The 27,879-nt window shown below is 56.7% G+C and overlaps 1 protein-coding gene across 1 annotated transcript; it reads left to right on the top strand.

Annotated features, from left to right (window-relative positions):
* Nucleotides 1–394: 394 nt before the first annotated feature.
* On the top strand, nt 395–26,731 carry COL6A1 (collagen type VI alpha 1 chain; the record flags this gene model as incomplete). The annotated part of the gene is made up of 35 exons (XM_084264553.1): nt 395–500; nt 1,610–1,739; nt 3,492–3,692; nt 3,971–4,130; nt 4,325–4,447; nt 4,540–4,560; nt 4,780–4,800; nt 4,890–4,934; nt 5,199–5,252; nt 6,062–6,106; nt 6,211–6,237; nt 6,595–6,621; nt 6,722–6,766; nt 7,000–7,053; nt 7,895–7,957; nt 8,375–8,437; nt 8,598–8,651; nt 8,737–8,772; nt 8,945–9,007; nt 11,819–11,881; nt 15,913–15,975; nt 16,458–16,520; nt 16,880–16,930; nt 17,026–17,061; nt 17,515–17,577; nt 17,975–18,040; nt 18,687–18,722; nt 19,026–19,062; nt 19,874–19,882; nt 21,404–21,537; nt 22,491–22,600; nt 22,898–23,081; nt 23,302–23,476; nt 23,898–23,927; nt 24,678–26,731. 35 exons carry the CDS (start codon nt 395–397, stop codon nt 25,286–25,288), a joined length of 3,069 nt encoding a protein of 1,022 aa, XP_084120679.1. The 3' UTR covers nt 25,289–26,731.
* Nucleotides 26,732–27,879: the final 1,148 nt, after the last annotated feature.

Here is a 27,879-nt window from a genome sequence, read left to right as displayed (position 1 = left end):
AGAGTCTCCCTGCCCCCCATGGGGGGTGCTGACTCCCATGTGGGATGCTGACTGTGACCAGTCTCCCTTCATGAGGCTTACAGAGGTCCTAGGCACTGGTGCCTAGGCTTCAGGTACAGAAAATGAGGAGGCGCAATGCCTCATTGGTGTCTGACTCAGCTGACATCCCCCGATCCCTCCCTCCATCCTCATCAGAAGTCTCCTCCTCACCCTTACCCTCCTGCTTGCTCTCCGGCCACGGAGACAGAGAGGAAAGTGGTAAAAAAGAAGAAAAAAAAATTCTCTTTTCAGCTACACCTGCCAACGGACCAGCGACTCCAACCTCTCCCCGCTGCGGGGTCCGTCCCAGCCTCTCCCTTCGCCCCTGCTCGATGGTAATCTGAAGCAAAGCAGGATGGGGCCAGGAGGGTTTGTGCTCATTCTGTCGCTCCCGGTCTTTCTCGGAGGGGGCTCATGGGCCCAGCGCTACGAAATCACCACCCGTGTCGCCAACGCAGAAGGTAAGCCCGGGCTCCTTACCGGGGTGGGCTTTTTTTTTGGAGGGGGGGCTGTGTGTGGTGGATTTTTTTGGGTTTTTAACTTTTCCTCCCTGGGACCGGCGGAGAAATCCGGCTGCTGTTCCCCTCCTGGCCGGGCACCTCCGTGGCGTTGTTGGGATGATTTAGGGGAAGAGCAGCGCAGGATTAGAGGGTCTGGGACCCGCTTCTAACGCCGGGGTGTTTTATTTCCGTGGTTCTTTCTCCTCGGCTCTGCCTTGTCGGGTGCCACCAGTACCACACTGGGCTGCAGCGGGAAGGGGATAACAGAGGGTACTGGTTTAGCTTTCCAAAAGGTTTCGGGTTTGAGGAATGTGATGCCTTTGATCTCCCCCGTGCTGGTGCCTGTGTCACAAACCCATCGAATTCTGGCTTAGCTGTTATCTGTATCCACTTAAACCTGATCTATGGTCTGTGGAGACAGGACAAGGGGCGATGGCTGCAAGTTGGAGCACAGGGAGTTCCGCCCCAATCTGGGGAAGAACTTCTTCCTGGTGAGGGTGTAGGAGCCCTGGGACAGGCTGCCCAGGGGGTTGTGGAGTCTCCTTCTGTGGAGATATTCAAGACCCATCTGGATGCTGACCTGTGCAACATGAACTAGGGAGCTGCTTCAGCAGGGGGTTGGACCCAATGGGCTCTGGAGGTCCCTTCCAACCCCTGTGATTCTGTAAATTCTCTTAGCTGCCATCACCTCTGGGCTTTGCTTGAGAGGCTGCTGCGGCAGCACGCTGTGTTCTGAGAGTTGGGGATGCTCTTAAGACATGTCTGCATCTTAACATCGATGTGGAAAACTGCTAAATGCTCCTCAGCCAACAGTTTCTGGAACTGTGCTGGCTCTATTGAGCCCTGGATGCTGAAAGAGAAGGGAGCAGCCCCCCTTGTGTGCCCGTGTGCCCACATGATGGGTTAGGAGGCTGAAGCAGTGCCCTGAGCTCGGCTTCTGGGAGGGCAGGAGGGGAGGTGGGCTGCAGGTGTGATGCCAGTGGCATGGGGAGCCCGGGCTGGGTTTGGGGGGAATGATGTGCAGCTGCAGCCTCACCCCCCTTGAGCATGCTGGATCCGCTTCTCCTCAGACTGCCCCGTGGACCTGTTCTTCGTCCTGGACACCTCAGAGAGCGTTGCCCTGAGGGTGAAGCCCTTTGGGGACCTGGTTGCACAAGTGAAAGACTTCACCAACCGGTTCATTGATAAGCTGACAAGCAGGTACATCTCCCAGGGGTTTTGTCCAGGCTGCTGTAGGGTCCTGGTGCTGGGTGGGATGCTCGGACCACACTGTGTGTCTGCCTCCAGAGGGAGAGGAAGAGAGCAAGGATGCTGTGGAGGGTGGTGGGAGTGTCTCCTCCCTCTCCCGGGCTGTGGCCACCCCCTGTTTTTCCTCTGCCTGTACAGAGAGCAGCAGCATCCCTTTAACAGGGGCTTCCTGGGACATCAGACATGGCACTGCAGCCTCCCAACTCAGGTTGGCTGGGTTGTTATGTAGTGCCAAAGCAATGCTGAGCCCCATGCCATGGGATGCTCAGGTGCCAGCAGCAGGGCACCCCTGATGTCAATCCCAGCACCCCCCCTTGCAACTACCATACCCCCAGACAGCCTGCAGCACTGAACCCAGCTTTGGATGCCCTATACCCACTCCACCCAGCCCTTTATCTTCCATTTCCTCACCCACCTGGGCTGACCCTGGCTTTCCCAGGGTGAATTCACCTGGGGATGCCCAAAAATGCCCAGATCTTGTGGTGTGTGGGGGGGGGTATGCTGGGAAGGGCTGCAGGCAAAGGCCATGGCTTGCTCCTGTGCACTCCAAGGCCTCCTGTGCACTCCAAGGAGTGGAGGCAGGTGGGTCTTGCTGAATCCCTTGGGACAGCAGGAGATGTGTGCTGATGCCTGAAGAACACCGTGGAGATGTCCTGGTGCTGCACAAGGTGCCATCACCTGCTGGTACAAGGCAGCAAGTGACCAGGAGGCTCGTGCTTGGGAACAACCAGCCAGGTTTCCATCAATGCAGCATGAGTCAGCATCCAGAGCCTGTGCTGCATACAGACAGACAGATGGATCTCCTGAGCATCCCTATGCCCACACTGCCACTCTCTACCTGCTCTGACTCTGTGAGCCACCACCATGCATGCCATGCTGCTGGGGTGGAGGGGACAGCAGTGGGCGATGCTCTGGTGGCTTTGGGATAGGTCCTTCTGGGCAGAGAGAGGATGAGCTTGAGGGGGGGGAAGCCAGCGAGCTGTCCATCCCCATCCCTTTGGGATCAGCCCCAGCAAAGCCCCTTGCTGGGGCACAGGTGGATATGACGTCTCCATCCCAGGGAATCACTAGTCCAGGCAGTGCCAGTGCACAGGACGGGACTCCCAACACACACACTCGTCCATCTCCGAATTGGGGCATCCTTTGGAAGGAGGAGGCATCCCTCTCTGGTTTTAACACATCCAGTGTCCTGTGTGTGCTACTTGGTAGCTCCCCTGGCTGCCTGACTTAGCACTGCCAGCTAGGCTTGGACCACTGCAGCCTGGCACCTCTTCAGGAAGGCTCCCTGCCAAACTGCCCGACCCCTGCAGACACCCACCAGCTGCACCCCTTTGCCCTTCCACCCTCTGAACAAACCACCCTGCTCCTGTGGCTGGGCACATCCCGGCCTCACAGGGAGCCCCAGTCAGCCCTGTCGTGTTTGGGAGAGGGCTCATGGTTTGCGTGCTGGGCTGGTGGAGGTGGCAGAGCTCTGGGCCAGGCTGCCCAGAGAGGTTGGGGAGTCTCCATCTCTGGAGACATTCAGACCCCATAATCCTGGGCACTGTCCTGTGCAGCCTGCTTGAGGGTACCCTGCTTTTGGTGGAGGGGGGTGGGACTGGGGGATCTCCAGATATCCCTGCCAATCCAAACCAGTCTGTGGTTCCGTGGCAGTAGGGTGTGGCGCAAGGTGCTGAAAGCATGTGTCCTGCTGTGTCCGTGCAGGTACTATCGCTGCGACCGCAACCTGGTGTGGAATGCTGGGGCGTTGCACTACAGCGACGAGGTGGTGCTCATCAAGAGCCTCACCGCCATGCCCAGCGGCAGGAACGAGCTGAAGAACCGCGTCTCCGACGTGAATTACATCGGGAAGGGCACCTACACCGACTGCGCCATCAAGCGGGGCATCGAGGAGCTGCTCATCGGGTCAGGCAGTGTGGCTGGGGAGGGCGATGCTGGTGGGACGGCTGCGGTGGGCAGAGGGTGGGAGCTATGGGGTTAGGATGTCCCCTGTGCATCGTGCAGAGCTGTCCCCCAGGGTGGAAGAGGAGGCCACCTAGGCACGGGGTGGCAGGTTGCTAGTGCTGTGGGATGCTGTGTGCCCTGACCACAGGCTGGGGCACTGCCTGGTTTGAGCATCCAGAGGTGCCCAAGCCACTCTTTGCCACTTAAATCTGCTCAGTCCTGCATTTAACCCCTTGCAGTGGCTCCCATCACAAGGAGAATAAATACCTGATTGTGGTGACCGATGGACACCCCTTGGAAGGGTACAAGGAGCCCTGTGGAGGCCTGGATGATGCTGCCAATGAAGCCAAACATTTGGGGATCAAAGTGTTCTCCGTCGCCATCTCCCCCCACCACCTGGTAGGGTCCTCATAGCAGGGATGCTCCCTGCAAGCATCCTGAGGTGAAACCACAGGACCCCCCTGCATGGCAGAGGAGCCTGAGTGCCCCTCAGAGCCCTGCCTGGAAGGGGGGTGCGGGTCCCCAGGGTGGTCTCTGGGGGGTGGGTCCTGCACCAGTGCCCGCAGGTCTCACTTTGCCCTCCCCAACCCCAGGACCAGCGGCTCAACATCATCGCCACAGACCACACGTACCGCCGCAACTTCACTGCCACCAGCCTGAAGCCCACCCGGGAGTTCGACGTGGAGGAAACCATCAACACCATCATTGACATGATTGTGAGCACAGCCAGGCCCCCTCCCCAGCCAGCCCCCTCCCCAGCCCGATCCATCCTTCTCAAACCCTCTCTCTCTCCCTTCTTGTCTTGCAGAAAGCTAACACAGAGCAATCGGTGAGTGTCCCCCAGAGCCCTGCGTCACCCCCACCCTGATCCTGTCCCTGACCCTGTGGGTCACCCACAGCCAAGTTGGGGGCTCGTTGGCACGGTCCTGCCCCACAGGCAGCCGCTCCTTGGCCCCTGCCAGCCTGGGGAGCCCCCTGGCACAGGGTGCAGCCTGGCCCTGCTGCTGCCTGTTGCCTCTAATACTGTTTTCTCCTTCTCTCTGGGCAGTGCTGCTCTTTTGAGTGCCAGGTGAGTCTTGCACTGGAGACCCCCATTACCATCCTGTGGCCCCAGGCTGTGCCTCAGTTACCAGTCTAACTCACACCTCTCTCCTGCAGCCTCCCCGAGGGCTCCCTGGACCTCCTGGTGACCCGGGCAGTGAGGTATGAGACTGACTGTGGCCATGCTGTGGGACTGGGGTGGTGGATAGGATTACTGGGGCTGCTCAGAGACTGGTCCTCGGTACCCCAGTGCTGCCCTGTGGAGAGGTGGATGAGGGCCTGTGCCACGCTCCCATGCAGCCAGCATCATCCACTCCCCAGGTCCATGGAGCGTTGCTGCTACCACCCTCCCTGCTCTCCTTTCAACAGGTCATCGTTCTGTTCCTGGGGATGACAAGCTAACTTTATTTCTGTTCTGTATTGCAGGGAGAAAGAGGCAAGCCAGGTCTTCCCGGCCAGAAAGGAGAGGCTGGAGATCCAGTAAGTAAAGGACCAGCCCTGGTAACTCTGTGTAGGGGCTGGTTTTTGGCTGCTTTTGGCCAGACCTCCTGGGAACATCCTCACCAGCCCTTGCCCCTGCATCACTGTGTTTCCATGGGGTAGTCAGTGGGACCATGGCCAGCTGTCCCCCTCCCCAGCCACCCTGCTGAGCCGTGGCTCCTGGTAGGCAGTAGGGTGGCCCCCTCCTCTCTTGCCACAAGGCTTCCTTGTTCCTCACCCAAAATAGCTGTTCCTCCTGGAGGACACATCTCTGACTCATGTATGCCAGCCCAGGGGTGGACTCTGGGCTCCTCTGACACAACAAGTGCAGCAGTGTTACAGGGAGACCTCTGGTAAATAATAAGCTAATAGCATGAGGAAACTATTTCCCCCCTCCCCTCCTTCTCCTCTATTACTAGGTACACTTAATTTTGGGAAGTGTGTTTCTCCCCCACACACGTGAGTGTGCAGTTACTCATCCTGTCCATTCCCAATCTGGAAATCCCATGTCATCTATTTTTTCCCCCCTTCCTAAGGGTTTTTTGTTCTTCCCTTTCATCCAAGATGATGTGTCCCCAAGTGCCCAGCTTCCCTCACCTCCAGGGAAGGGCTGGAGTCGGTGGAGGGTGAAGTCAGGTCCTCTCTGCCCTCCACAATGATCCCATGCTCCCAGACTAGGCAAACAAGGAGCAGAGTTATGGGACAGCCTGCTGTGGGGAGTATATGGTGGATGGGGCCTGACACCTTGGGGGAAGGCTGCCCTATGGTGATAGCATCTGCCTCTGTAGAATCCTGTTTCTGTTCCCTAGGGCAGACCAGGCGACATGGGACCTGTTGGCTACCAAGGAATGAAGGTATGTGGGGCTGAAGGGTCATGGGCATGGTTTCAAGGCTGGGCCCAGGCTTTGTGCTGCAGGTGTTTTCATTTGCCCATTTTTCTCTCTCCTTTCATCTCCAGGGTGACAAAGGAGGTCGTGGAGAAAAGGTGAGGATGGCGAGGATGCTGGGGGGAGGTCTCTGCATCCCCCTGTTTGGCTACCCAGGGCTGCCCCTGCAGATGTGTGGTGTTGGGGTCTGGTATGTGGCTGCACATCCATCTCTCCTCATGGTGCCTCCCACGCTGGGAGCAGGGATCCAACAGGATCAGCTGGTTTGCAGCTGAGGCACCTTCAGTGTTCAGACAAGCATCATGAAGTAGGGGAGAGACTGGGGACTGGTGGTATGTAGAGGCATGGTGAATGCCCCTGGACCCTCAGACCAAGCTGATGTGGGGTCCACAGCGTGGTGGGGGGAAGGAGCTGCTCTGTACAAGGGCCTAACTTCTCCCTCCCTTCCTTTGCAGGGCTCAAGAGGACCCAAAGGAGCCAAGGTCAGTCTCTACTTTTGCACCATTTATTTGTTCTGGTTGAGGACTGGGAGAGAAGGGTCTTTGAAAATCACTTCTTCATGGCCCCTATTCTTCATTTCAGGGTGAGAAGGGCAAGCGTGGAATCGATGGCATCGATGGCATGAAGGTAGGTCTCCACTCCTGGGCACTTTGCTTAGCCTGAGGACCTCCAAAACCCGTTCTGGGGGCTGGGAATGAAGCCAGTGTCCCACATTGGGGCAGTGGGTCTCCCTCCCTGCAATGGCTGTCCACCTGCCAGCCAGGGACAGGGTTTTGGGACATCCCTTTCAGCGCTTTGGGATGATGGATGGGGGTCTTTCCATGGGCACTGCTCAGGGAGACCCCTGCTTTGTCTGACAGGGTGAAGCTGGATACCCTGGGTTACCTGGCTGCAAAGGCTCACCTGGATTTGACGTACGTACCCCGTGGTTGCCCCTTGTATGCGGATGAACTGGCACAGCAAGTCTGCCATGATGGCACATGGGAATGGGGACTTACCCCTCCCCACTCCTTTCCCCCCCCTCGCCTTCCCCTTCCCGCCCCCCTCCCCCCCCCCCCCCCCCGAAAAGGAACTGTGGGAGGGAGTCACTACGCTTGGAAAGAAGCCTCTGGACACGCAATGCTCATCCTGGGACTGGCACCTTCAGGGTGTCCTGGGGGGTGGGGGGGCGTGGAGCAGTCTGCTTAGTCCTCACCTGGGAGCTGTCCCTCGTAGCATGAGGCTGCCAGAGCAGCTGCACCCTGTGTTTGGCTGGAGGATGTTAAGCTCAGGCAAAGAGGAGCTTGGTACCAGCCAGGCAAGCCTGGGCTTTACCAATTCTAGCCTGCTGGGACTGGCCATGTTGGGGTCTTGGGAGGGCTTTGGAACATGTTATTCTGACGTTGCACTGCTCCAGTTTCCCTGCTTGCTTCCACGCTCCCAGGGTGACACATCCACGGTGCCACCAGTATCCAGATGGTCCAGCTGCAGCAGCCCAAACACCACCTGTTCTCTCTGCTGCTTCCCTCTGAGCTGCAGAGGCACGCTCGGTTGTGCAGGGCTTCAGCAGCGTGGCCATGGCACTACTTGTGCGTCTCCATGGTGCAAGAGATACTGTGCCTTCCCTGCATTGCTCCTGAGTGCTTGTCCCTCCTGCCCATCCCACCAGGGAGCTGCAGGCCAGCCTGCTGGGATGCTTCCTCCTCTGTGCCCCACGTCTTCCCCACATGGTGACACCAGCTTGGTTTTCAGTGACGCTGCCTTTATTTTAAACAGGGAGCTCAAGGCCCACCTGGACCAAAGGGAGATCCTGGTCCTTATGGAGCCAAGGGAGGAAAGGTGAGTCGCTTTGCCCAGCCCCACATGGAAGGAGGGGAGCTGGGACCCCTCTCTTGTAAGAGGGTGTGGTGGTGATGGCATCCATTGATGGCATCCATTGATGCCTGCCCATCACCCACCATAAAATCAGGCTGGTGTGACTCCCAGCGTGCCCCAGGTTAGGGCGTGGCCACAAGCCTGGCATAAGCATCTCTGAGATAATGAGGGTTCGGGGGGCTGCTGTGAGAAAGTGGCTCACGCTGGGTGGGTGGGAGGGGAGGATCTGCTGGGGATGGGGAGCTCCATGAGGGGAGAGACCACAGCCCAAAAAAGGGCGTGGGGTGCAGTAGAGCTCCTGACAGCCTTGGTGCTGGGAGAGCTGAAATCCACCGCTGAGCAATGGATGGGGTCTTGATGGTGCCTTGTGTCATTGTGAAGGGGGAACCTGGGGACGATGGAAAACCTGGACGAGAAGGAATCCCTGGCAGTCCTGGAGAGAAGGTGGGTGTGGAGCACCCTCTGCCCTTCGCGAGCAGGAGAGGCCCCCTGCTCCGGCCTTGGCTTTGAAGCAGAGCTCGCCCCAGGCCCTGCAAGCACGCAGGGCTTTGCCCCAAACCCTGCTGACTTGTCTTGTTCTCTCCCCTGTGGCTTGCTCGTGCAGGGTGCACCTGGAAACCGGGGTGAGCCGGGGCCGGCAGGAGAGACGGGCGATGAGGTGAGTCCTATGCCTGTGATGCCCCCATGCATGCGTACCTGCTGACCATCCCCACCACCTGACCACCCTGATTACTTCTCCCCAGGGTTCCCCAGGTGTGGATGGTCCTCCTGGAGAACGGGTAAGTGATGGTGCTGTACTGGCAGGGCACGGGCAGGGGCTGGTACCCTGTGGAGGAGGAGGAGGAGGAAGAGGAGGGCTGGGGTGAGGCTGCTTAGAGGTGGGCAGTGAGGGAGGGGTTCGCTCCTGCTCAGAGCAGGTCCTGACTTTGTGTTCCCACCATCTCCTTGCAGGGTGGCAATGGAGAAAGAGGCCCCCCGGGCTCACCGGGCGACCGTGGACCAAGAGGAGAGCTGGTAATTGCATCTGGGGGGCAGCTTTTGGTGTCTGCTTGCCAATGAGGTCATGCTTTGCAGCTGGGGGTTGGGAATGGGTGCCCCGTGGCTAGCTCCACCAGTTGCAGGCCAGCAAGGGACCTCAGTGCCTTTACCTGTTGGCTTGGGGAGTAGGGAAAACCCTCCATTGAGCCCCAGAACTCATCCCTTTATGTTGCCAGCAAGGCACCAAACAGCCAAAACCCAGAGGAGAGCATGCCCAGCCAGCCTGGAGGAGGGGAGAGCGGTCAGCCCTTGCTTCATGGCTGCACGACTGCTTGGTGAAGAGCAGGAACGAAGAGGCCACACGTCCTCTCTGGGGGCTGTGTGGGGAAGGAGGGCACAGGGCATTGTGCCTGGGTGGGATGGGAGGAGAAGCACCCCTCCTTTTGGGCAGGAGTCACTAGGAAAGTATTTTTCACTGTACTTGGGGGGTGAGTCACCAAGCGTGAGGGTGGGAGGAGACGGGCACGGATGGGAGCCCTGGGCAGGCCAGGACAAACATGTGGCAAGCGGCAGAGGTGCCAAGGAGGGATGTGGGGTGCCGCTGCCTAAGGGTGGGGGCTGCAGGAGCCACGGCAGCACCATCCCAGCGGGTGGCTGGCTGCATCCTGGCACTGCTAGGCAGCCGCGCCGTGCCGTGCTCCCCTGCCCCCGCGGTGAGGACAGCCAGTACCCACCGCCGGCTCGGGAGGGGAGGGTGGGACACGGAGCCCCGCCCTGGGAAGGGAGCAGCTTGGCAGGGGGCTGCCTTCCCTTTCCTGTTTACCGCTGGGGGAGCGGGAGCGCTGCCGCACGGGGTGTGCGGGGCAGATGTGCGCGGGAGAGGGAGGCATGCCAGCGTTCCCCCGGTTAACTTGTTCAGCAGGCAACGGGCTGCTTCCTCCCAAGCTTCAGTCCAAGCACGAGGCAGCGTAGCCTCGCCAGAAACGCCTCCGCCGGCGCTCGGGGCCCTTTGGAAGCTGTGCTTTGTGTTTACTGTTTGGCTGAGGCATCTGGAAGCTTCGAGCCTTGCAAACAACAGCTTTAGGTCTCCGAGCTTTCAACTGCCTTCATGAAAGCTGTGAGACAGGTGGGACTGACCTGGGAAGTTTCCTGAGCGTCTCCCTTCCCTGCGGGCTGGGGGCTGCCTGGCCCTGCATCCGGGGCTGCAGGCAGAGCAGCACCTCATGCACAGACACTTGTCCTGCAGCTCTCAGTCATGGAGTCATGGGATGCATTGGGTTGGCAGGGACCTTCAAAGGCCACCCAGTCCCACCCCTGCACCAAGTAGAGACACCTTTACCTGGAGCAGGTTGCTCAGAGCTTCATCCACCCTGACCTTGGATGTCTCCAGGGATGGGGCCTCCCCCACCTCTCTGGACATCCTGTGCCAGGGTCTCACCACCCTCAGAGGGAAGAGCTTCTTCCCCATGTTTCATCTTAACCTGTCCTGCTCTAGTTTAAACCATCTCCCCTCGTCCCATTGCTCCCTGCCCTTACAAACAGTCCTGCCCAGCTTTCCTGTAGGGCCCTTCAGGGACTGGAAGGGGCTCGGAGGTCTCCCTGAGCCTTCTCTTCTCCAGGCTGCACCAGCCCAGCTCTCCCAGCCTGGCTTTGTAGGAGAGGAGCTCCAGCACTCCGAGCATCCCCGTGGCCTCCTCTGGAGCTGCTCCAAGAGGTCCATGTCCTCCCTGTGCTGAGGGCCCCAGAGCTGGACACAGCGCTGCAGGGGGTCTCACCAGAGCAGGACAGAGGTGCAGAATCCCCTCTGTTGATCTGCTGGCCACACTTCTGGTAATGCAGCCCAGGATGCCATCAGCCTTCTGGGCTGCAAGTGCCTGGCTTTGCATCCATCAGTACCCCAAATCCTTTCCCACAGGGCTGCTTTCTATCCCATCATCCCTGGCCTGTGTTGGCAGCAAGCATTGTCCTGACCCAGGTGCCAGACCTTGCACTTGTCCTTGCTGAACTTCACAAGGCTTGCATGGGCCAAACTCTCTAGGGCATGCCTTAGCTGTAAGGTGCAAAGCTCCATGCTTAGCTGCCCTGCAGCCCTGTGAGGAGGGGTGAGGCTCCATTGCCGTGTTGGGTTGCAGCTCTGCTGGACTGGTGGAAGGCTGTACCCTCCCACACTGGTTAAGTGAAAGTAGAACTGAGCCATGCCCAGCCCTTGGGCTCCATAGGAGCTGTTGGGGTGCATAATCACTTGGGCTCTATTTTCTAGGGCTCTCCTGGTCTATCAGTTCTCTGATCTGACAGCAAGGAGAGGTGAGGGCATCCTTCCCCAGTGCCAGCTCATTCCCTTGGGAATGACCCTCAGGCCTGTGAGGAGGGCAGACTGGCGGAAGAGGTGGTAGAGGAAGGAGGTTGCTAGCCTGGAGTCTCCATGCATGGAGACAGCAGCCCCTCTCCATGCAGGCCACCTGGGGCAGGAGCTGCCCTAGGAGAGCAGCCATGGTGGCAAAGGGTGGCTGCAAAGGCCACTATGTGGTTTTGGGGCTGGGGCAGGGCTGTGTATCTGCAGAAGCCTTGAAGGAAGGACCTCCTCAGGCATTTGCTGTTCTGGCAAAGTGCTCCCACCCTCAGAAGGCCTTCCTGTTAGGGCTGTTTTCTTGGTTTCAAGGTCCCCATACCTCTGATAGTTTCCTACCCAAGTCCTGAATCTGCCTCAAACCTCCCCATTTGGGTGACTGGCTTTCTACCCAGCATGTGCTAGCAGTGCCCATCCCTGCTCCCCACCACGCACAGGGCCCTTGGCACCCTTTGTCTGTCCCTCTTTCAGTTCCTCATGGCCTCTGTGTGTGTTTTCAGGGAGAGCCTGGACCCCCTGGTGACCAAGGGCGGGAAGGACCCCTCGGACCACCTGGCGACCCGGTAAGAGCTTGGATTCACCTTCTGCATCCCAGGTGGAAGCAGTTGGGGCAGTGGGGAGAGTGGGGTTGGAGGCTTAGCTGATGTTATGGCATCATGGGGCAAATTCTCAGCATCTTCCAGACTGGGTAGCAAAGCTGGTGAAGAGGAGCAGGGATTTCTGGGAGAACCCAGAATACGGGCAGGGCTGGAAAAATGAAGACTTGGTTGCTGGGCTGTGGACAGAGCAACCCCCATGCTGTTTCCCAATCCCATGGAAATAGATGTCAACACACCAGACCCATTTGGAAACTGGCAAGTGCAAGATGGAGCAACACACAAAGGGTCCAGGCTTGGGGCCAGGCACTGCTACCTCGGTCAAGGGAGTCAATGCAATGTGTTGTGTCAGGGAGGACAGCCTGATGGGGCCTCAGTTGGTATTCTGACACCCTTGGCATCTGCAGAGATGGTGTGTCCCAAAGCCAGTGTTCCTCTGCTTGCTGCAAGGTGTGGTCCTCCTCCTCTGGGGTCTACTTGTCCTTGTGTGCCTCAAGAAACAGGTCTCAGCTCCACCGGGCTTTCTGGAGAGCAGAGCTGGCTACCTCCTGCTTGAGGAAGGCTCCTGTTCCCTGCACAGTTAAATGCTCTTCCCAAAGATGTACCCAGCTCCTAGCTGAACTCTGGATCTGGTGATGTTGCTGGGTGGATCCTCCATGGCCACAGCACCGATTGCAATGGTCAACAGGGTCTTTGCAGCTAGGCAAGTTGCTTTGATGTCACCCATGGCTGGAGTTCTGTGGGATAGCTCTCCTCCTACCCACGCTATCAGAGTTTCAATAGAGCCTGAGATACAGGGAGCTACAGAGATAAACGTTCTTACACTGGCAGAGCAAGGCTTCCACAGAGGGTGAAGCATGAAGGTCAGTGTGTGGTCAAAGATGAGACAGCTTTTGAGCTCCTTTGTGGTTGACCAAGTGTTGAAGAGCCCTGATGATCAGGAGCACAGGATAGCCATGGATCCCAGAATCACAGGGGTTGGAAGGGACCCCCAGAGCCCATCGGGTCCAACCCCCTGCCAAAGCAGCTCCCTAGGACAGGTCGCACAGGTCGGTGTCCAGACGGGGCTCGAATATCTCCAGAGATGGAGACTCCACACCCCCTGGGCAGCCTGTCCCAGGGCTCCCTCACCCTCACTGGTGCCCAAACAAGGACTTGAAATCTGACCCTCAGATGAAGGGGCTTCTGTTGTCCTCACGTTATCCCCAGCATGGGTGACCCTCATGGCAACCTGCACCATGCTGCAGCCTGGGGAGAGGATGTGCTTGTGCCAGGGTTGTGCTTTCCTGGGGTCAGGCTTCCCTCAAGCCTGCCTCATGCTAATCCACCAAATTTGCACAGAAGGATTGTCCAGATCTTGTCTGCAGCAGAGCTGAGCTCCTGCTGCAACTAAAGAGCATCTGGTAGTGTCCAGCTTGTTGGACGCTGTTGTGGTGAGAGGTGTCCTTCAGGGAGGTGGCTGTGGTAGGAAGACAGCTCTTTGGATGAGTGTATCGACAATGAAGGCTTGGAGCAGTGAAGGAGGAAGGGCTGGAGATGCTTTCTGTGCGGTAGAGGCTCATTGGAAGCTCATAGCAGGAGGAGGGTTGTGCAGAAGAAGAGTTGAGGTGGACTTTTGATGCAAGCCCAGGGGCTGCAGCACTGTGAGCATGGTGGGGAGGAGGAGAAAAGACAAGGGACAGTCTCCCTGCTGTCACCAACCCTATGGGACACCAGTTTCCCCTTCCTCAGCACCAAACTCGAGTCAAACCCCTGTCAGAGAGGGAACCACTAGAGAAGCAGTCCTGAAGTTTCCCCAGACCAGGGACTAGCACAGTGCCTCCACAGCTCCAGGGAGACTCCACACACGCAGTTGCAAAGCAAGGAGGGTTTTTTTTTCCATGAGCTGAGGAGGAATGCTTTTCCTTGGCCAAATTAAAGATAGATGTGTAATTGGGCTTGGGCAGGAGAGTAGGACCCTGGCGAGCACAAGTGTTTTTCAAGCCGTGTTATCTGCAAGCTCTGTCTCCTGGACCAGTGTTTCTTTTGGCAAGGTGAAAGGGCTCCTGCTAGCCTGTGGCTCCCTTTCAATGCTCTCCATCTGAGAGAAGAAAAGGTCAGCACAACCTTTCCCCCATCCTCAGGGCAGGCTTGGTGGACCCTTTTCCCCAGGCTAATGCCTGTCCCTCCTATGGTTCTCCTGGCTCCTAGAAAAGTGGGAGCTGCTAAAGATTTCCTGACTCCCAAATCCTGCATCTCGATGAACTCGCCCCCCCCCCCTCCCCCCCCAGGGCCATGTGGGATTTGAACTGTGTGCTACAGTAAGGACATGCGAGGCCAGTGTGAGCCAAGCATGCTGTGGATCCAGCTTTGGCTGGTGTGAGCAGTCATGAGTTCCTTTCCCTCCCTCACAGCTTTTCCTCCTCTGGGCTTTTGTGCAGAAATAAGGTCACGCGCCTCTGGGCAGCTTCGTGCTCTGCGGGATTTTAAGTTCCCCACACCCACGTGTGCACCTTCCCTCAGAAGGAATCACCCAGGATCACAGAGCTGTAGGGGTTGGAAGGGACCCCCAGAGCCCATGGGGTCCAACCCCCTGCCAAAGCAGGGTCCCTAGGATAGGTCACACAGGTCGGCATCCAGACAGGGCTGGAATATCTCCAGAGAAGGAGACTCCACACCCCCTGGGCAGCCTGTCCCAGGGCTCCCTCACCCTCATCGGGAAGAAGTTCTTCCCCAGATTGGTGTGGAACTCCCTGTGCTCCAACTTGAGGCCATCGCCCCTTGTCCTGTCCTCACAGACACTGAGAAGAGGCTGGCCATGTCCCCTGTGTCCCACCCTTCAGATATTGATAACCATTGATCAGATCCCCTCTCAAGCTGCTTTGGGAAGCTGGGAGCCGAGCTGGGCAAGACTGCAGCAGCAATGTGGGATGGGGCCCGTTGCCCAGCTGTTGTGGTCTCCCACCACACTTGCCTTCTGCCCGCCTTTGCCATCTCCATCACCTGGGGACCAGCTGCACACCTGGTTCCACATCAGATGCTGAGTGCTGGGATCTGTGGGCTAGAGCATTGCTACCCAGTCGCTGCCTGCCCTCGCTACCCATCTCCACCATTGTTACGAACCCGGTGAGGGACCGTTGCCCCTAAGCAGGCAGTGGAAGGGCTCCCTCGGACATCTGTTGGAGCTCTGTGAGGGGAAAAAAACCCCAGCTCCTCTTGCCTTGTCTCTGGCTGGCCCTGCAGCTGACGGAGCGAGCGGCCACTGCCCAGATGGGATGTGGCAGAGTGACAGCTCCAGTCCGCTCCAGCACACGCTGCCAGGGCTCTGCAGCCTCCTGAGGACAGAAGCTCCTTGGAGCCACGAATGAGCCTCTGTCAGCACGGCTGCAACCCAGACGTCTCCGAGCCCTGAGGGGTGGGGAGGGCCTCTCTGGAAGTAGGTCTGTGTCACCTTCAAGGTGACGTGCTCCACCGAGGGCTATTCTTTGTCCTGGGGGTACCTCTGTCACAGCTGATGAGATGCCACTGTGCAACCAAGCTGTTCTTTGCTGCTGGAAAACCCCGCCCCTGCCTCCCCGGTCCTCTTCCTCACCAGGTCATCTGCTGCTAAGTGTGGAGCAGAGGGAGGGCTTGTGGGGCCTCAGAAGACATTCCCTCCTGCAGCCTGGCTGCCGCTGGAAGCACATGGTGTTCAACCCACAGCTGCAGCGTCACACCTTGGCCAGAGAGCTTCTTGCTTTGGCTCATGCTCAGCAGGGATCTGGCCAGGGCTGCCTCTGACAGGGCTTTGCAGGGCGTAAAGAAACGTAGGGAGCTGCAACTCCTGAGGCATCTCCCCACTTGTGTTCGTGCCCATCAATAAGTCCTTTCTTGCGAGTCTGGCCAAGGCAGGCGTGACTCACTGATGGGTGCAAGGCAGATGCCCCCACCCACCACATCACAAAATGAAGGGACCAGCCCTTCATGGCAGGAGTGGCAGGAGAAAATCCCTGTTGTGAGAGTTCTTTGTGTTTCCCTAGGGCGCGGCTGGACTCCCAGGACCCAAGGGCTACAGGGGAGATGATGGTCCCCGCGGTGTTGAGGTCAGTGCTGCTTCATCAATGCATCTTCTGAGGGGAGGTAAGGAAGGGAAGACCAGGAGATGCCGCCCGTTGAGGCTGTCCCCAAATCCTTCAGCCTTTGGGAGCCTGTTGTGGGTACAAACTTGGGTGCTCGCTTCCTGACAGCCATATGGAAGCATTTTTCATGGATCCTCAAGGCTACAGCTGCCTTTCTCCCCACCTCTCAGAGGTCACTTTGTGGACGGGGTGTAGCCACACCATTAGCCACGTGGCTTCCCATCACAGAAGCCAATGGAGCTGTTCCCCAAGGGCAGCACCCTGAATCTGCTGGCTGTTCTATCCCCAGAGCAGGGAACAAGCTGAATCCCAAGCCCAGCTGTGGGCTTGGCATTGCAAAACACCTCCTGTGATGGGCTTCTGACGGTAGCTGGTTGCCTCAGAAGGCATCGCCTTCCCAGCTCAGAGGATGGTACACCATGCTTGACCACTGCTTCTCCTTCCAGGGCCCAAAGGGATTTCCTGGAGCGCGTGGTCTGCCTGGAGACCCTGGCCTGATGGGAGAAAGGGTGAGTGCTGTTTGTCTGGGGGCATTGCATGCCATGTGGAAAGGATGCATGGCAGGCAGGCTGGTCCTGCTCAGGGAGAAAAGGAATTACATTCATATGTAGACAAGACGCTGGGAGAACTTGCAAGCAGCCTGCCTGTGAACATGCATTGCATCTGTGGGCTCAAGGGAAGCTGTATTTTGGGGCCACACATAGGCACAGTGGCCCTTTCGCTTCCCTGCCCCAGTGTCCAGCCCATCAGCTGTGTGTTTGTTGCACAGGCGTCTTGCTGTGGGCATAAACTGTCTGAGGAGGGCAGGGTCCTGTTGCTGTGGTACTGGAGGGGTCAGCTTCTCACATATTTCTCTCTTCCTGTCCAGGGGGAGGATGGCCCTCCAGGGAATGGCACGATTGGATTCCCAGGCTCCCCAGTAAGTTGGGAGGCTTTTTTTTGTGCTGCCTCCAAACTGCAAGCGCTGTATTTCTGCTTGTCCGACCTAACGTGCTTTCTTTTCTCTGTCCCCAGGGGCAGCCAGGAGACAGAGGAAACCCTGGTGTTAATGTGAGTGTACTGCTTCCTCATCCACCCAACAGAAGTTGCCTTGGACGGTGATTTGGCTACTAGAGCCTCTCCATCAGCCACACTGTGCAAAGAGGTCCCTGAAGCAGCCTCTAAAGCACCTCTTTCCCTCTTACCTGTGTCTCCCTGCAGTGGATGCTTCTGCTGTGGTGTACTGCTAGCAACACCCAAGGGCAGCAGCCAGGGCTGAGTGCTCTCTGGTGCTCCCCCAGGGCTGGAGTTTGGGGCTGGGAGTGCCACCCAGGGGGAGCTAGATGGTGCTAGGATAGCAAAGCCACAGACAAAGCTCTTTCCCTTAGTTGCACCACAATTTGGTGGTGCTGTGCTGTACTATATGCTGCTCTTCACTCCGCCCCCTACCCCCCCCCTCCCCAAGCCAGTTCTTGCAAGGTCACTGCATGCCCACACTCAGCTCTCTTCTGTGCTGTTTTTCAGGGAACAAGAGGCTATGTTGGTCCTAAAGGTGATGAAGGAGAAGCTGGAGACCCCGGGAATGATGTAAGCATCTCTGTGACCGTGGGAGCTTTGGGCTGGGTCTCAGGGTCAGAGCCCATCAAACTTTGTAACCCTGTGAAGTGCTCTTTGCTGCTGAGTGAGGTCTGATGGCAAGGGGAGCTATCTCCAGGTGTTTGGTTTGTGTCCTGCAGCTTATGGCTGGCAAACCTCCCCATCTGTTAGGTTGAGGCAGGAATCATGTCCCATGAGGTTTTGTATGCTTGGGTGTAGATGTACCACGCCACTGTCCTGTGGAGGGAGATGCTCTGTGTCCTAAGTAATTTCTTTGGGTACAGCCATCTCTGCAGATGGTTTTTGTGGTTCAGCAGACATCTAGAGGGGAAGGTGCTGTACCCTGACCCATGCAGACGTGTGAGTTTTGTCTCTGTTTTCAATCCAGAATCCAACCCCCGGCCGCAGGGGCATCAAAGGAGCAAAGGGTCACAGGGGACCTGAAGGCCGCCCGGTAGGTTGGGACCTGGGCAGGGTTTGGGCTGATGAGCACAGCGTGCTGGGATGATGGAGCTCCTGACACTGGTGCTCGTCCTGGACTTGCTGTGCTTGGCCCTGCTTGGAAAACTGCTGCTGCAGCCTGGTCCTGAAATCCTGCTCATCCCAAGTCAGGGCAGAACATACAGGGACTTTGCTCATGGAAAAGCAGGTCTCCTATGAAGGCTGCCTGCTCTGGAAGGGCAGGCAGCCCTCCAGAGTGGCCATCCTGAACCTGAAGGTGTTTCAGGTCATGTTGTGTGGCCATGTGCTGCCATTGCCTCAGCTTAGCCTGCAGGCTACAGGAGAGGTGTCTTCCAAGTGACTCTGTCCCACCTCCATCCCCTCCCCAAGTGCCGTGGGGCTCTGCCAAGCTGTGTCACACAAGGTGTGCTGGCTGCCTGCAGCAAGACTTGCCTTCCCACCTCAGTGGGCATGGCATGTGTGGAAGTGGTTCTCCCTCCCCTGACCCCCATGCAGCCCCAGGGCACTGTGCAAGCAAGCAGATGTCCCTGCACAGAGGCCAGCACAGGGACCAGCACCCAGGAAACCAGGAGTTTCTAGACTGTGCTGCTCATGGATGGGACTGGCTGCTCTTGTAACTGCTCGCTTCTGTTTGACAGGGACCACCAGGACCTGGGGGACCTCCAGGACCAGATGTGAGTGGGATTGGGTCGTGGCATTGCTTGCTTGGTCTATGCTCCCCTCCCTCCAATGGCTCCTGGGTGTGGGGGTGGCTTCTAGGGGAGCCTTGAGCTCCTGGGTGGATGGTGGCTGCCTCCCATCGCTGTCCCAGTGAGTCTCACTGGCTGGATTTCCTTCCTGCCAGTCCATCCCACTTGCACATTGTCCCTTTCCAGAATGGGGGAGTGGCACAAAGGGCAAGGGGGGTGGTGGACAGAGCACACAGGAGCCAGGAAGCTGCCTTCACTGTTCAAACATTTCCTTACCTCTGTTTTCAGGAGTGTGAAATCCTGGACATCATCATGAAGATGTGCTGTGAGTATCCCTGTATGTTCCCCTGCCCTGCCCAGCTCCTCGCTGAGCTGGGAGGTGACTGCATTTTCCCTGGCCCCAGGGAGGGACACCATGGGCACCGTGGTCCTTCCATGAGTCACAATTTAAGTCAGCAAGCTGGGGAGTGGGGGGGGATAGGTGGGAAGACAAATCTTTTGTGCATTGCTGTCCCTTCTCTGGGCTCAGGGGCTTCTAGCTCAGCCTCCAGAGCCGGCTGCGCAACTGGTGCACGCAGCAGCCTGGTTTGCTGTGTCCATGGCTCTGTTACCCCTCAGGGGGAAAAGGAGCAAAGCCATGCCAGATCTTCATGTGGGTCATCTTATAATTCCTCATATTTTTTTATTTCCTTGAATAGCAAGGCCTGACTTTTTTTTTACCCCCTTGGGAAAGGAGAGGGGGTCTGTTCTGGGGTGTCCTGCCATGGGGAGCAAGCAGTAGGGGCTAGCAGGGGACATCAATGGTGTGCTGGAAGAGCACAGGGTACTTAAGGAACTGGGTTTGAGCTCTCTGCTCTGGTGATTTGCTTAATCCCTCCAGCTCTGGCTTTTATTGTTATTGAAATAAGAACACAGCAGTGTGTGTGGAAACACAGCTCCGCTGCACCGGCGCAGGGCGATCTAAGGCAGGAGGGAGACCTGGCTATGTCAAACCAGAGGGAAACCTCTACCAGCCTAAATTGTCCAGACCAGTTGTCTTTGGCTTTGCAGAAACACAAACCTGCAGCCTGCCCGCGTGTGGAAACACCGTGTGCCCCAAGTTCTAATGTTCTCTCTTTCTCTCCCTTCTCCTCCAGCTTGCTGTGGTGAGTGTTTCTTGGCAAAGTTTGCTGGCCCTTCTCCTTGCATGCACCCCTCCCTCTCCCTGCTCCTTGCCTGCTGCTGCGGAGACGCAGTGAGAGCCCGGCAGGGTGGACTGAGCATGTGGAAGGCAGGGGAGGGCAGCGAGCTCTCCCCAGAGGTGCTGGGTGGGTTCAGAGGCTGCTGCAGCCAGGTCCTGCAGCTGGAAGCCTGTTGTCAAGGTGCCCTATGCCAGCAAACTGCAGGCGGGTTTTCCCTGCCCTTTGAAAGGGACATCAGCTGTGGATCCAGCTCTGTCCTCCTTCTTCCTGTTCTCCTAATAGGCTGCTCAGGGGGGTGTGGAGTCTCCTTCTCTGGAGATATTCCAGCCTTGTCTGGACGCCGACCTGTGTGACCTGTCCTAGGGAGCTGCTTTGGCACAGGGGGTTGGACCTGATGGGCTCTGGGGGTCTCTTCCAACCCCTGTGATTCCAAATCCTGTGCTGGCCTGCAAAGAAATGTGCTGGGCCGTTGGGTTTTGGTTCCCCCCCCCACCCTCCCCTCTAATGGTGTCCCCAATGAATTGGGCCTGCAGTCCAAAAGCTTGAAGGAAGAGCCAAGGGCACATGAGACAGAGCCGGGGTGGGGGGGTGTGGGGGTGGTGGTGGTGGTGGTGGGGGTGGGAGGAGCAAACTGATTCAGCCTCCTCCAGCCCACTGCTGTCACCTCTGTCCTGCTGGGCTGGTTGAACAGAAAGAGTGAGAAGACTTGTGAGGAAAAGGGCTTTGGGATAATTACTGGGTGTTTTAAGGGCACGCTCACAGCTTGGAAACCTGGCATGTCCTACAAGCAGCGCTGAGCAGAGTGGAGATGGGGAAATTAGTAAGCTGGCTCTCCAGCATCCCATGCAGCTACCACTGGGCTGTAGTAGTTGCTTCCACCAGCGGGGCTGTAGTTGCATACACCATGCTTTGTGGGTAGATAGAGCACAGGCATCCCCAGGGTCAGGACCAAGGGTAGGCACCAGCTGCTGGCTCTGGGATGGCTCCCTGGGAAAGGTGCTGCTGGAGCTGGCAGCTTGGGTAGAAAACCTGAATATGATGAAGGGCCTGGAGCATCTCCCCTATGAGGAAAGGCTGAGTGAGCTGGGACTGTTCAGCCTGGAGAAAAGAAGACTAAGGGGGGACCTTATTAATGTTTATCAATATCTGAAGGGTGGAACACAGGGCCAGCCTCTTCTCAGTGTCTGTGGGGACAGGACAAGGGGCGATGGCCTCAAGTTGGAGCACAGGGAGTTCCACACCAATCTGGGGAAGAGCTTCTTCCTAGTGAGGGTGAGGGAGCCCTGGGACAGGCTGCCCAGGGGTGTGTAGTCTCCTTCTCTGGAGATACTCCAGTCCCGTCTGGACACTGACCTGTGCAATATGAGCCAGGGAGCTGCTTTGGCAGGGGGTTGGACCCGATGGGCTCTGGAGGTCCCTTCCCAGCCCTGTGATTCTGTGATTCTGTGAAAACATGAGTGCCTCTGCCCCCGTGCCTCCCTGCAGAGTGCACCTGTGGTCCCGTCGACCTCCTCTTCGTGTTGGACAGCTCGGAGAGCATCGGCCTGCAGAACTTCCAGATTGCCAAGGACTTCATCATCAAAGTCATCGACCGCCTGAGCAAGGACGAGCGTGTGAAGGTGAGGTCTCCACCCAGCCAGCACACTCATTTTTCACCGCAAGCAGGAAAACAGGGAGATACCTCCACTCTAAAAGAGTCTTCACTGGGGTGTGTCCTGATTCCTCCTGGATTCACAGCAATGGAGAGGAGACAGCAGTCTGCTGTTCCAAAACAGTGGTGTCACCCTTTCTGGGCAAAGGGACCTGTCCTGAGGTGGCTGTGAGCTCTTCCTCTGTGCCCCAGAGCAGGTGGTTTACAAGGTGTTCACTTGATCAGTCAGTCTCTCGGTCTTTTCTCTGTCCTGATGACCGTGTCAGGTGCCTGGAGTAGGTAACATGAGGTGTGTTGCGACCTCCCCCAGCTCCCTGATGGTCAGCCCTTGCCTGCCCCCAAGCCTGGGTTTAGGTTACCAGTGAAGCATAATACTCAAAAAGGACCTTTGCAACCTGAAACAGCGAGGTTGCTGTCCCAGTAGCGAGTGTTTCAGTCTGAAGAGGGACATGAGTGCCTGCTCTTTGATGTCCTCTCTGGTAACCCAGTGTTTGTGGGAGATTTCATTTACCTCTGTGACTTGGAAGGGATGTTTGGGATCCAGCCTTTCCTTAAGGTATAACCAGGCACATCTGCAGCACTCAGGGTGTTGAAGCTACAGTGACCTGCTGATGGACACTTGGGTGGGCATGGATGGGTTTTTTTGGCTGGCAAAGAGCAGGTAACAAGCAGGAAGGCTAGAGGTGGAGCAGCAAAGCCACGGTGTTAAAAGGGAAACAGAAGTTTTGAAAAAAGACCTATTTCTAGCCATCCACCAAGGCTTGTGTTGAGAGAAACCTGGGTCTGGGTCTTGTGTCACTGACTGGGTCACTGAATTTGTCCCTGCCACGGAGGGAGCAGTACAAACTGCTGCAGGACTTCTGAGCTCCCCAGGGCTCCCTGGGGGATCTGACCTGAACTGGCTTCTGTTTTTCCCAACAGTTTGAAGCTGGGGAGTCCCGTGTGGGTGTTGTTCAGTACAGCCATGGCAACACACAGGAGCTGGTGGCCATGGGAGATGCCAACATAGACAACATCGGAGCACTCAAACAGTGAGTTTGTGGGGTCTCAGTGCATCATGCAGAGACCTGACCCAGGGACATCTACTCCTCTCCCATCCTCCATCTGCAGGCCAGCAGCTCCTGCAGCTGCAGGGATGCTGAGTGGAAGGTAGCAGTTGGTGGCTTTGTAAGTGCTGCTGTAGCCAAGGAGTTTGCTGGTTTCCCACCCAAAGCTCTGTGCAGGAATCTCATCCTGCCTTGCAAGCATATCAGAGGCGCGTGATCCCAGGGGCTCCTTCAGTGTCCATGGGGAAGGGCTTGCAGGCTCACTGGGGTCTCTGCTTGCAGGGCCGTCAAGAACCTGAAATGGATAGCTGGGGGCACCTTCACTGGAGAAGCCCTGCAGTTCACCAAGGATAACCTGCTGCGGAGGTTCACCTCTGACAAGCGTGTCGCCATCGTCATCACGGACGGGCGCTCTGACACCCTGCGGGACCCTACCCCACTCAACACCCTGTGCGATGTCACCCCGGTAAGGTCCCAGGGCTTGTACCCTGCCTGCTGGGAACTCCAGACAGCAGATGTGCATCAGAGGGGTGCAGGCTTTCTGGGGGTCTCCATGCCTTTGCTACCCGGGGCTAGGGTGGGGGGGGGACACGTCACCAGAAGCATGCACAAAGTGATGGGCATTCAAGTTTAGGCATGCATTAGATGATGCACACACCCCGTGATGGACTCTGACTTCCCTGCAGGTGGTTTCCCTTGGGATAGGTGACATCTTCCGGAACCCTCCAAATCCTGATCACCTGAATGACATCGCTTGCTTAAGCAGACCTACCAGGCCAGGGCTGTCCATTCAAAGGGACAACTATGCTGAGCTCCTGGATGACACCTTCTTGCAGAACATCACCTCTTACGTCTGCCAAGGTGGGTGGATGGTTGTGGCTGCAGGTGACAAGGCAGGCAGTGGGGATCGCCTCAGCCGAAGGGTGAGGGACACAGGCTGCTCTCCCTTCCCTTACCTTCCCCCAACCATGCTCTTCAGCAGGCCTTGAGGGGAGAGAATGGTGCCTGAGGTTTAATTAAATAAGGCACAAGGACATCCCGTGTCTCAGAGCACTTTGCAGCTGGGTCCAGGCCCTCTTGTGCTGCAGGACATCCCTGTCCACAGCAGTTTCCAAGGACCCCTGTGCTTTCTGGTGCCCATTTATAGCCTTTGCCCAGCACCTTGCACAGTGTGGCTGTGACAGAGGTGAGCTCATCTATTCCATGGCTCAGTGGGAAGCTACAGGATAAATGGTTTTCCTGGGCCAGCTGGTGACATTACCCTTTCTAATTTTCTTAACAGAGAAGAAATGTCCGGACTACACCTGCCCAAGTGAGTATTGACTTCTCGTGCCACTCAGAAGGGTTGTGAGTGCTGTGGGAGTGGGAGATTTTAGGATGCTCCAATGCGTAGCTTGGAGACCTCCTGCAACAGGGAGGCTCCTGGGCCAGAGAAGTGAGCAATCCTTGTCAGACGCTCGCAGTGTCCCCAACATGCCAGCCCAAAGCACCCAGGGAAGAAGCTCAGGCAGTTGCTTTTCTGGCACCCCAAACTTAGAGGGGGGGGGGGCTGTGCCAGACTTTGGTCCTCAGAAGGCTTTGGCTGAGGCAGGTACTGAGATCAATTTGCTGCGTGGTGGCAGGAGCGTGAGCAGAAGTCAGTGCTGTGGCAGGGGTACTTGAGAAAGGTGCTTGAAAAGGGAGGGTGGGGAGAAATCCAGTGGGGTGCCCCTCTGAGTCAGGAGCACGTACAGTCCTTGAGCTCGCTTGGGAAGGAGCCAGCCTCGGGAGACGAAGCGGGTCCCCAAGCAGCAGCACCACGTTGGAGCAACAGGCCACAAGATTATCTGAGCTAGATAAGTACCTGGGGGTGCAACCAAATAAAGGAAGGAATGTCAGGGTAAAAGGTAGGACAGGGCTGGACTGGAGTAGGGGAAAGCAAGCTAGCAAACACCCTGAGAGTGGGGATTTCCCAAGCCTGGCAAGGCAGGAAGCCCTGGTGACAGCCGGTGACTTCACCGACTTGTCATGGCAGAGGCAGGAGCAGCACAGTGTAATGAGCCCTGGGCCTTTCCCCTTGCAGTCACCTTCACCGGGCTGGCGGACATCACGCTGCTGGTGGACAGCTCCACCAGCGTGGGGAGCAAGAACTTTGAGACCACCAAGAAGTTCGTGAAGCGGCTGGCGGAGCGGTTCCTGGAGGCCACCAAGCCCGCCGACGACTCCGTGCGTCTCTCAGTGGTCCAGTACAGTGGCAGGAACCAGCAGAAGCTGGAAGCTCAGTTCCAGCACAACTACACGGTCATCGCCAAAGCCATTGACAACATGGAGTTTATTAACGATGCCACGGACGTCAACGCTGCCCTGCGGTACGTCACCGCGCTGTACCAGCAGTCCTCGCGCCCCAGGGCGAAGAAGAGGGTGCTGGTGTTTTCTGATGGCAACTCTCAAGGGATCACTGCCAGGGCCATTGAGAGGGCTGTGCAGGAAGCTCAGCAGGCTGGCATTGAGATCTACGTGCTGGCGGTGGGCAGCCAAGCCAATGAGCCCAACATCCGTGTGCTGGTCACGGGGAAGAGCGCAGACTACGATGTGGCCTACGGGGAGCGCCACCTCTTCCGCGTGCCGGACTATTCCTCTCTGCTGCGTGGCGTCTTCTACCAAACTGTCTCCAGGAAGATAGCTGTTGACTGAGCATCTGGGTGGGTTTCTGCCACGGCCATGCCTGCTTCTGTCTCACCTAAAAATGAAAAACAACAAAACCCAAAAAAAAAAAAAAAAAATATTCACAGTATTCTTGACCAACCCGAGGAATTGCATCTATGCAGATAGTCGTAGTGCCACAGCCTGGCAGTGCATAGTCCCCTTCCTTCTCCCTGTGCTTCAACATCCGCCTCTCTACTCTCTTGGCCTCAAACTTCCCTCCCTGCCCATGACTGCCTCTCCTTCCCCATGGCAGGCAAACACAAGCACACCTAGTGATACGCTGCCAGAACACCAATAGCAACCTCATCCCGCCACCTTTTGGCATGAAAAAATCAGGATGAGGGATTTTTGCACCACTAAGGACTAGCTGGTCTCATAAGGCTGATTATGCTCTTTTTAGACACAAGGGTTGTTTTTTGTTCATTAGCTTCTTTCCTTCATACGTCAGCTGAGCACTTCCCAGCTCACAGTGGCCCCAACCCAACGCTGTGCTTCAAGTGTAGCCTTCAACACTCCAGCAAGCTTTGAGTGGGGATCATTGTCATGGCTGGTGAGTTCGGTTCGTATCTCCCGTGGCATCACCCAAGCTGGGTAGAAGCATGTCTGGCCCCAGGTGCCATGGGGTGGGACACCGATTTCCCAGGGCTGGAGTGGAAGCATCCCTAAGCTCCAACACCCTCATTCAGGACAGGGAGGCTGGGCACAGACCGAAGGGGAGATGGACAGCAGCCACTGGGGAAGGGGGTTGGGGAACCCTGGAAGAAGCTACGTAACTGCACTCCTTCACTTACCGATCTCATGGTCCTACAGTGAAACCAGGAACCTCAAGGATAACCTGATGACTTGTGTTACGGTTCAAATACCATTCTGGAAAATCTCTCTGAGCCCAGTTAGTGGGGTTTTTATTTTTTATTCCCCAAAATGTGCCGAGCTAATTCCCACTGAGCTCTCTGGGAATCCCATTTCTATAGGACCACCTCAGAGTTAGGCACCTGGGCCCTAGGGAAACCCACTAACTGTTCTAGGTACTGAATTAGGGCCTCATCCACAGCCCAGCAAAGTCAAGGGGAAGGCTGCCATGATCTGCCAGGGTCTCTGACTTGCGGCCTATGGATATACTGATGAAGGTGCTATCGCTATGTGGGTGATGCAGGCCCTTGGTGTTTACACAGTTGTTTCCAGGACCACATGAAGTTGTGGTTTGGCTGGGTGAGATTTTTTTTTTTGTTGTTTCAGTGCTTCCATTGGTGCTCTTGCTATGAATTCATGCTCTTCCAGGAAAGCAGCAGTGATTGCCAGGTATTGGCACCTCAAACTCTTTACTTTGTATCCCAAAGACCCACTGTACAAGTTAGTTTTATTTTATGCCTGTGTTTTACTAAAATTGTCCACTTTGGAAATTTGTCCAAATAAATTGTTTTCCACAATCTTGCTGAAAGGTTGTCTGACTTGAATGTCAGGGGCTCCAAAAGCTCAAAAAGCCAGTAAATATTTCTCACATAAAACTGCAAGGGATTAGGAGAACAGAGATCTATTGCTTCTGTGTGGTGATCCTCCCCCTCTGCTCTGCCCTGGTCAGGCCCCACCTGGAGTATTGTGTCCAGTTCTGGGCTCCCTGGGAAAAAAAAGACAGGGATCTCCTGGAGAGAGTCCAGAGGAGGCTACAGAGATGGTTAAGGGCCTGGAGCATCTCCCCTATGAGGAAAGGCTGAGTGAGCTGGGGATGCTCAGCCTGGAGAAAAGAAGACTAAGGGGGGACCTTATTAATGTTTATCAGTATCTGAAGTATGGGATGCAGGGGGAAATGGCCAGCCCCTTTTCAGTGGACTGGACAAGGGGCGATGGCTGCAAGTTGGAGCACAGGGAGTTCTGCACCAACATGTGGAAGAACTTTTACCCAGTGAGGGGCTGCTTTGGCAGGGGGGTTGGACTCGATGGGCTCTCAAGGTCCCTTCCAACCCCTGTGATTCTGTGTCTGGTTATTATTGAATGCTGTGGACTTGAGGAAGGCTGTTGAATACTCTTCATCCATGAAGAGTGCAGAAAAAACTCGTATGAGAAGAGCACCCAGATCCCAGAGGATGGGAAATGCTTACGCAGCTTCCATTTGCCTTCTGGTTGCAAAAAACTCCCTCCTGACTACACAGGTAGGTGCTGCTGTTTGCAGAAGACCCAGTGCAAAAGCAGGGGCATCACCAGGGGAAGAAGTAAGCTGCATTTGCTGTCTGCTTGCGTTCAGGCTCCTTCGTACCATCATGGGAATGCTGCTCTGCAGCCAGGGCTCAGTGGTGAACGTATCTCACCTGGCTTTTCCAGGCTCAGCATTCCCTCAGCGCTTGTTTTAGATCTGAAGGCAGCTCTAAAGGGTGCCTGTCTTTGGGGGGGATCCCAGGCTGAACCTGTATGTCCCAGAGGCGTGTTGCAGCCTTTGGTTGTGGACACGTGCGGCATCACTTGTTCCCCAGACAGTGGGCCACGCTCATAGCCTGTTTCAGCAATGGAGAGGTCACTGCCTCGCTTTCCCTTGTGTCTCACCTCTTGGTAATGCTATTTCCTGGGCTAAGCATCTCACTTGAGCT

This window comes from Gallinula chloropus, assembly GCF_964237585.1.
Source record: "Gallinula chloropus genome assembly, chromosome: 5".
Classification (NCBI taxonomy): Eukaryota; Metazoa; Chordata; class Aves; order Gruiformes; family Rallidae; genus Gallinula; species Gallinula chloropus.
Note: the sequence above shows the minus strand (reverse complement) of the source record. Positions and strands in the feature narration are given on the sequence as shown.